Source organism: Arachis duranensis, chromosome 1 (assembly GCF_000817695.3).
Source record: "Arachis duranensis cultivar V14167 chromosome 1, aradu.V14167.gnm2.J7QH, whole genome shotgun sequence".
Classification (NCBI taxonomy): domain Eukaryota; kingdom Viridiplantae; phylum Streptophyta; class Magnoliopsida; order Fabales; family Fabaceae; genus Arachis; species Arachis duranensis.
In genome coordinates, this window is record NC_029772.3 from 16,993,696 (window position 1) to 17,003,195 (window position 9,500).

The following is a 9,500-nucleotide window of genomic DNA, read 5'->3' on the forward strand; positions in this document are numbered from 1 at the left end:
AAGTAATAGTCCTTACATTATATCACTGATTGTGTAACTATGTTGCTAAAATTTATTATTCTATAGTAAATAATCACCCAGGCTTTCATCATTTTATTTCTTTGATAAAATGAACTTAATTAAACAAAACCAGATATTGCTATCAATCTTGATATATGAATTATATTTTTTCTGTATTGGAGTTCTAACTTATTTTCTTTGTGCTTTGTATTTTTTTTTTCCAATTTAGGAACTTAGTGCCATTGTTCCATTTTGAGAAAAGCAAAAGATTGTAAGAATTGCTATCAGCAAGGTACAAAAGTTATAGGAGGATACCAGATAGAATTTGCAAACCAGTTCTTTACATTTACTATGTTCTTTAGCATATAACTTATTCTCTCTTCCACTTTTTAACTTTTCAATATTCTTCAATGCAGTTCCGTGCAGCTATTCAGTTTACAATTTGATTTCCATCAGGCAATTTACAATCTCGGAACTGTTCTGGTCATAATTCTTCTCCATTTTACTTATATATCGTGCAATTGTGTTTTGTTTTACTTTGTTTGTGTGCATGTAACAGTATTAAGAGTATAGAATTCACTTTTTTTCTGCACTTAACATATTCGATGAAATGCTTCAACTAGATTTCTTTGAATTCTCCCTTTATTATTTCTTCTCTTGATTTCTTTGATGTTTTTGTGCCTTGATGACATCATGAATCGGTTAGTCATCTTCCTGAATTATGCAAATTGCTATACTAGAAATGGAAAAGCTAATTAGCTGAACTTTAGTATTAGATTTCATCTCTCTATCTTATGTCCATCCTTGTAAAACCTGATAGTTTTGTTTTTGTGCACCTATAAACTTGATGTGAGCTTGATGACTAATTTATAGCAAAAGCTAAAAACAAAAGACCATACTAATTTATAGCAAAAGCTAAAAGCAAAAGACCACCATCACTACTAGTATAAAAAAACTATCTCTTACTAACTTTCTTGTGTTCATATTGACTTAGGTGTCTAACTTCTATATTATAGGAAATAAATTAATGTAGCATATGTGTCATGAGACAGAAATGGAATTGCTAATATATATATGAGATTTCCAATTCTCCATTGCTAATATATTTCACATTGCGAGACTACTGCTGCTGCTATTTTTACTAGTGCTTTCTTTCTCTTTAATACCAGTTTTAGACCAGAATTAGTGTTTTTTAGTTTAATATTTTTTGGATGACTGGTTGTAAGTCTTTTGTATTTTTTGGACTTCGAACTTGATTTCAAGTGGCAGAAGCACGTTTCAATTTTATATTTGTTTTATATAATAAGAGAAATGCTATTTATTTTTTAAATTTTCAGTTTTTAGTCAATTTTTTTATTTAAATAATATTATTTAATTAATTTGAATATATATTTTTATAAGAAGTTACTTATTTTTTATGAAAAGTTACTTATTTTTTAATTTTTTTTAAGACTAAATGATAGATCATTTTAAAAAAATATCTTATTGTACTATTTTAATAATGTATATCTAATATGATTGACGTAGATATGTGGTCTTGCCTTGTGCACATCATGGTTTGACTTGTATTTGCTTGCTTTCGTTGATAATAATCTCTGGCCCACGCGGTGAAATTTTAAGGTCAAGTGAAAATGAAGGTTTATATTTATTAAGTCCTTGAAGTCAACCTGGAATTTTCTCATTAGAATTTTCTATATGAATGCAGAGAGAAGATTCATATAAGTATTGTTGGAAGTGAGAGAATTAAAAGGTGGAGCTTCCTTGCGGCATCGCCACATTCAGTTAGTTTTTTCTTAGTTTATATTTATTTTTACTACTGCACAAACTATATTTTTATTGCATGGTACTTTTCATAGTTTAGTATTTATTGCATTGTAGATAGAATTAAGGATATACTCTTGTTTGAAATTTGAAGGAATATTCTTATATTGGTTCAATGGATAAGTCATGGATCACAAAGCCACGAAACTCAATAGAGTATGAGCGAGGGGTTAGGAGGTTTATTGATTTTGCCTTCGAAAATAGTTTAGCTGAAGCAACTGTATGCCCTTGTTTGAAGTGCGGTTTTAGAAAAAAAGTGACAAAGGGTGAGATGTACGATCACTTGATATGTACCCAATTCCCGAAAGAATATACACTTTGGTTTTATCACGGAGAGACTGAGGTAGGGGATCCCAGTAGTAACGTCTCAAATAGTGATGCTTCAAATGCTTTTGATGATTTTAATCAAGATTCTATTCATGACATGCTTGGAGATGCTTTTGGAACTGATATGCACTGGGCAAATGAAGTCTCATTAGAGTCAGATGAAGACATTGATGGAGTTGAAAGAGTGATGCCAGATGTAGCTGATGCATCGGAGTTTGAAGAATTAGCAAGTCATGCAGAACTACCTTTGTATGAAGGGTGTACAAGATATTCAAGATTGTCCTTTTTGGTGAAGATGTATCATATTAAGTGTATATGTGGGATGACTGACAAGGCAATGTCGATGATATTTGAACTCTTACATGATGCATTTGAACATGCAAAGATTCCGAGTTCATTTTATGAAGCAAAGAAAACTATCTTGAAGCTTGGTATGAATTATGAGAAGATACATGCATGCTCGAACAATTGCATGCTGTATTGGGGTGAAGACAAGGAGAAAGAAATGTGTAAAGTTTGCAACAGGTCTAGATGGAAACTAGATACAAAGGGTGGTGAGATTCAAGAATCAAATGATGGGAATATTAGGAAGAAGGTGCCTGCTAAAGTTCTTCGTTACTTTCCAATAATCAATGAAAACTATGAGAATGAGGATATGCTTGTGTAAAAGACATTGAAGTTTTTCAGAAGTTACTAAATACATTTTCAAAGCATTTAAATATTTTTTCTTGTTTGGCAATTATGAGGACTGTTGGGAGAATTCCTTAGGAGGATCTAGAATTATTCTTATATTTTAGATGACATTGCTTCATTTGAATGCCTAGATTCCTCCTTTGTTTGGATTAAATTGCCTTTATCTTGTAAGGAAGAGAAAGAGCTTTCAAAGTGCTCCTTGTTCTTCTCTGTTTAGTTTATAATATAGTGGGCAACTGGGCCTGCACTTTTACAGAATTTATACAAACTTCAACTTGGTCAACTTTGAAGACTTCTGGCAAAGCTCCAGTATGTATCCCTTATTCTTTTATAATTTTTATCTTAAGAATCCTTGTAAAATCTCAGAACTTGTACTAGAAGTACGTGACATTTCACATCAGTATTTCTCTAAGACTAACAAAATAGAAAGATAAATTTGTGAGTTTTAGCAATGAATGTTCCTCTATTTTTATAGAAATTCAATAATGGCTTGTTAAGTGCCCTTTTATCATGTTGGTTTCCTAGGTGTCACGTGGAGGCCAATCAGCTAACCCTGTTGGAACAAGCTTAGTAATTTTTGGTGGACAACATGCAAAGGGGACTCTTTTGAATGATCTGCATATTCTTGACCCTGGAGACCATGACATGGGATGAAATTGATGCCATGTAAGAAGTTTTTTGACTATATCTAAAATTTTTGTTTTTGGTGCTCTATTTTGCTGTAATTTATCATAATGATTATATTCTCATATTGATATTTGCAATTTTTACTTTGAAATCTCTTGTTTCTTTTTAATTTTACTAGCACTTAACACGTTCGATGAAATGCTTTAACTAGATTTCTTTGAATGCTCAATTTCTTATTTCTTCTCTTGATTTTTTTAATATTTTTTAAAATTAGAATTAAAGCTATTGGTATATTTCTTTGTTATATTTCTTTTTCAGGGGAAAAAAGGTTGTGATTCAAAGATTTGCATGTTCCAAGGTTAATGCATTGGGGTTGGATATCATTTTTTTCCCCAAGGTCAAACAAAACTAGATATTTAATCTCATGTTGAAAAAGCATTATGATCCAAGTGTATATGATATACTATTTGGGTAACTCTGTTTGAGTTGAAGGATTGTAGCTTCTGATCCAAGTGTTTATGTAGTGAATATATTGAATTTAGTGCTTTATATGTAAGTGTAGCTATAGAATTCCAATTAGGATATTAATACAAATGTCTCTTGTCTGTACTTGCAGCATATTCCTAAAACCAGTGAAAAAATTTCATCATGTGATGAAGAAGTATCAGATCACCAAAGGCTACTAGATGACAGCTCTTGGTTTATTTATGATTTATAATTTTTTTAGTCTGAGTTATTTTTTAGGTAAAAAGTAAAAGGTATATCTAACCTGTAAGATAGTTTAAGATTTAATGAATAGCATCTGAATTATACTAATATCATTTTTAAAGGATTCAACTTCACTGGCTATTTTTTTTTTTAGAAATTTGCAATATAGGGCATTAATGCCATAATCTTCCTTGCAGATTTGGAATCTTGGCTCTCTAGACCCTAATTTTACATTGGATGCTCATCAGAAAGGAGTGAATTGTGTTGATTACTTTACAGGTGGTGACAAACCTTACCTAATAACTAGATCTGATGATCACACTACAAAGGTTTGCTTTCTGTTTTTTTTTCATCTAAAATATTATTCATTGATGCATGATTTGTCTTATTTGGGTCATTAGGGGGATCACAAAAAATTGTTAAAAAGGACAAGAGAGAGTTTCTTGTGTTGAAGAGTTGCTTGTGAAGTAATTGCTGAAGTTGAATACTATTTGAGGTTGAAGGTGAATAGAAGTTGCGGAGAAAAGTTGAGGATTAAGTTACAAGTACAATTGTTAGCTTTACATGTTTGGAGTAATTTAGGATTTTTTAAATTTGCATTTTATGGATTATGACTATGTAAAATTTGTCGAATTCAACTTTTGAAATACATTGTTGCTATTTTTGTAAAATTTGTGGGATTAAGTTTAAATTTGTTGAAATATAATGCCATTTATTATTTTGTTGGTATACACAAATTATTATTTAGAATAGAAATATTTTTTACAATATTTAATAAAAGAAAATTTTGATATTGGAAAGATTATGACAGTTTAAAACAGTCATTAAATACAGGAAAAAACTGTCACAGGAATAAGTAACTTAATAACAGTTTTAAATCGAAAAACTGTCACCAAAAATATTATGACAGTTTAAATAGTCACTAAATATGCTTTAAAACTGTCATAAGAACTAGTAACTTAGTGACGGTTTAAAATAGTCATGAAATATAAGGAAAAACTGTCACAGGAATTAGTAATTTAACGACAGTTTCAAAACGTCGCGAAATACATCATAAAAAACACCTTTACAAGTGTTATAAATTAGTGACGATTTTATATTTCAAAAACCGTTACAAACAATTTAGCGACACTCTTACCAACGGTGGTCCAAAACCGTCACTATGTCAACTAGCGACGCTCAAATCTGTGACGCTTTTTTTAACCGTCGCAAAACCATTTAGTGACAGTAAAAACCGTCGCCAAGTATTAAAAAAAACCGTCGCCAAAATGCTGTTTTGTTGTAGTGATAAATAATAGTTTTTTATTTTACTTTTATAAATAAATATTTCTTTAGTATATATAAGAAAAAATTTATATATATTAAAATATAAAATACTATTAAAAATAAATTAAATACTACATATTAGATTAATACATGATGAGTAATTCAATAATTGATTTTTTGTGCACATAATTTTCTTTTAAACGAATTAGGAAACCATTTTAATTGAATGAAATAAAACTCACTATCCTTTTATCACTGTCACCAACAGCTGCTTGGACCCGCACTACACCAAATCATAACCAACCAGCCAACAAAGACGCTGCTTAATGAGTAATAAATCCTCAAACCGAAGCAATTAGCCACACAGAGTCACAAGTCACAACCCTAATCAATTTTTTTCCCCTTTTCTTTCCCTGTCGCACATGCTCATAACAGGCCACAAGAATTTTAATGTGCTCCATGGCAGGTAAACTAAAATTATCACTAAAGTTTGTATAATAATAATAATAATAATAATAATAATAATAATAATAATAATAATAAATACTAAATTTTTCTGCCCCAAATTCAATTTTAGAATCATACATGAGCAATTTTGGACCTGTTAACTACTGTTTTAACTCTTAAGAGAGGTTAGGGTTCTTTTCATAATCAGTTGTTGTTTGTTTATGACAGAGCTTTTATATATTTTAGTTACAAGTCACAAGTTATTCCTCAATCAATGTACTTAGTTGGTTTGCGTTTTTCAAATGTTAATTCACAATAATTTTGTGTAGGGCTTATGAGAAAGATCGAGTTTGTTTGAGTTATCTACATGTATACATAATAATACTTTAGTTTTTTATTTAAAAAAGATAGTACTTACTTTCAATTTTTAAAATACGATTAATGTTAAATTTGTTTTAATTTTATTATTAATATTTTAAATATGTTTTAATTATACCATTGAGAGTCATATGCTAATTATATGTTAAAGTATGTATCACTAATGTGTGACACTAACAACTGTGTAAGCGTAAGATTATCATGTCATATATTATTTACGTCGAGAATTATAATTAAAATATATTACAATATTCGAAAGAAATTAAAACTAAATATCAAGAAAAATTGAAAATAAAATGTAAGCTTTGAGAAAAAATAATAGTTATTGTTCAATAATTTTGTTGCAAATAAAAATTATATTGATAACATTCTAAAAACATATCATTTTTATTAAGATTTATTTTAATATAGTAATATTTTTTATTTTAAAACAAAAATTATGTTAAGTATCACATGTTTTTGTTAGTGAATTATGTAAAAATATTATTTAAAACTTATTGCTTTATTTATATAAAAAATTCTATTTACAAAAATATCTACTAAATTATGTTTGTTTTTAATTCACAACATTTAATTTATATTTGATTTCAAATTCATTCTTATCGTTTAGTTTCAGTTTACTCTTAATATTTTAATATATTTTAATTAGGCTAGCATTGACACGCCGTATTAGTGACATACAGTTAGCATATAATTATCAAGTTATTATTTTTGTTAATGGTGTTTACCACTAAGAATATAATTAAAGNTTAAAATAAACTAAATACTATATTTTTTTAAAATATTTTAAAAATTTTAAGAATAAAAAATATACTTATCCAAAAAATAACAACGGAAGAAGAAATTGGAAACATAAGTTATCATTGAAATACTTAATTTAATAACTCTAAAAATATAATATGATTTATGACTCTGTAAAACTGGAATAAATATTTTATTAATTCAGAAAAAATGTGATATTAGGCGTGCTCAGATTCAAGTCACTATGAATTAAATACTATAAATAAGAATTTATTTTGTTTAGAACTTTACGGGAGTAGTATAGCTTTGGATGACTTACTCACTCAAAAAGACATGGCAACCAAACAAAACATTTATAAGAATTAATTTTGAATACTTCAAAAGTTTCTCTCCGTAGATTTTTTTTTTCTCCATCCCAATTTCAGGTGGTATTAGAGGGTGATTTATATGGTACAGAGATATTTTTACAGAGATAACGTAGAGGCAGTTTTAAATTAACACGTAGTAAAAAAGACAAGGGACAGATTCTTAAGTCACGAAGCAGAAGGAAATGGCTCCGCAGTTAAACCGCGCAGCACATAGAAGATTCGTTAGAAGAATGAGATCACATTGTTAGTGGGTGAGAAACAATTGTGTTTGCTTCGTTGAGTTTCCATTTGAGCCTGAAAGGCTCTGATAAAAAACGAAAAAAACCGGGCCCGTTTAGGAAAACATTTAACAAACAATATTTGTCACCCTTTTAATGTTAAAATTCTGTTTTTGTATCTATTACTCATTTATTATATCTATTTATTATATTATATAAAAATTAGAATATTATACTTAATAATAAAACTGACATAACATATTGAGAGTATTTTTAAAATTTTTTTTAACTCATTAAATATAATTTATTATAGTAAATTAATTATATTAAATATTTAATTTGATTAGATATTTAAATATTATATAACTTATATTAATTAATTAATTGTAATTTATTATATTGGTTATTTTGATTCATTAATTTATAAAGTGCTAATAAAATAAATAATTTATTACTTATTCTAATTGAATACAATAAATACAGATTAATTTAGTTAAGAAAATATGATCTTCTAGGAGAGTGTTTTTTTATTTATTTTTTAATTTATTAATTAATTATAATAAATTAATTATCTCAAATAATGAATTCAATCAACTATTTTGTAATTTAATTTTTTAATTTAATAAATCAAATTAAATATACTAATTATTTGTATCAACTAATTAATTTGATTAATTCTTGTTCATACTCTGACCTAATACTGTGGCGCAAGCCCAAATAAGTCAAAAAGGGCCAATCCAAAGATTGGCCCTCACCACTCAACCGACTTTTTCCTAAGAGGTCGGGCTTGACATAGACACCTCCCCAAAGAGGTCGGCACAGAGATGAGTTGGCAGATGACACTTATTCAAATAAGTAACTGCCCCTAAAATCTCTCAACTCACTTCTAGAAGCCATATCTTAACAACGCTAAGATAAAGGGACAGTTATCTACCTTCAGAAGTAGAACTACTCCAACGGTGGTTATTGGATCACCATTGTAAATATACTGACACCCCTCAAGTATCTCTAAGTTCCAATACACTCTAAACTTGCTTACCCCCTTGCTAACTTAGGCATCGGAGTGTCTTTGCAAGTACCACCCCCATTCTTTCAACACATACAGCTTGCACGGCAGCTCACGAACGTTAACAAATCGGAGACCACTTTCCACTGACATTTGGGCCAATTCTTTTAGCCCAATCCACAATTCTCAGGTTACTCACGTAACAATTCTTAAAAAATATTTTTATTTAATTTGATTAAGATAAATATTGAAAATTTATTTTTTTTACCCTTTTCTAAATTTTAGGAATAATAAAGCTACTTCTTTTATATAATCTTTATCATAAATTAAATATGGAGCTTTTTTATTTATGCATACAAGATAATACCATAGTTTATGAATATTTCGTGGCTAACATATCATATATAGCTTCCAGTAATAAGCACTTAATTAATAGGTATTAGAGAGTGTGGTGGCTTGTATCCATAATAGTTACTTTCTTACAACGAGAAGAAAAAAGTTGTAAAAATTATCTAATAAACAAATAATTGGTAAAAAATAAGATTCTCTTTTAGTATATATGGTCTTTTATAGTAGTAAAAAAAAATAAAAAGAAATATTAATTGTTATAATAATAAAATAAAAATAAGATACAAAAGCCATCACACCCTTCAATTCCTGATAACTGAGTACTCATTATTAGAAGTTATAAATGATATATTAGCCACGAAACATTCATGAATCATAATATTATCATGTATGTATAAATAAAAAAATTTTATGTTTGATTTATGATAAAAAATTATATAAAAAAATAGCTTCATTATTCCTAAAATTCAGAAAAGGATAAAAAAAGGAATTCCATTGTGCTTAGAAACATGTCGGGAAATCAATTAGAAATGACTATGGCTAATATAAATA

The 9,500-nt window shown here is 28.4% G+C and overlaps 1 protein-coding gene and 1 long non-coding RNA gene across 2 annotated transcripts; both read left to right on the forward strand.

Moving 5' to 3' along the window:
- Positions 1-1,777: 1,777 nt before the first annotated feature.
- LOC110279232 (uncharacterized) lies at positions 1,778-2,815 on the forward strand. Its single transcript, XM_052261806.1, has 2 exons — positions 1,778-1,781; positions 1,916-2,815. Exon 2 carries the CDS (start codon positions 1,937-1,939, stop codon positions 2,813-2,815), a length of 879 nt encoding a protein of 292 aa, XP_052117766.1. The 5' UTR covers positions 1,778-1,781; positions 1,916-1,936.
- Positions 2,816-3,105: 290 nt separating this feature from the next.
- Positions 3,106-4,499, forward strand: LOC127739671 (uncharacterized). Its single transcript, XR_008001161.1, has 3 exons — positions 3,106-3,150; positions 3,367-3,507; positions 4,374-4,499. It is a non-coding gene; the product is annotated as an uncharacterized LOC127739671 (long non-coding RNA).
- The last annotated feature ends 5,001 nt before the right edge of the window (positions 4,500-9,500 follow it).

Bases quoted from the DNA above. Each gene is read 5' to 3' on its own strand.
- LOC110279232 (XM_052261806.1), top strand. From the start codon at position 1,937: ATGGATAAGTCATGGATCACAAAGCCACGAAACTCAATAGAGTATGAG.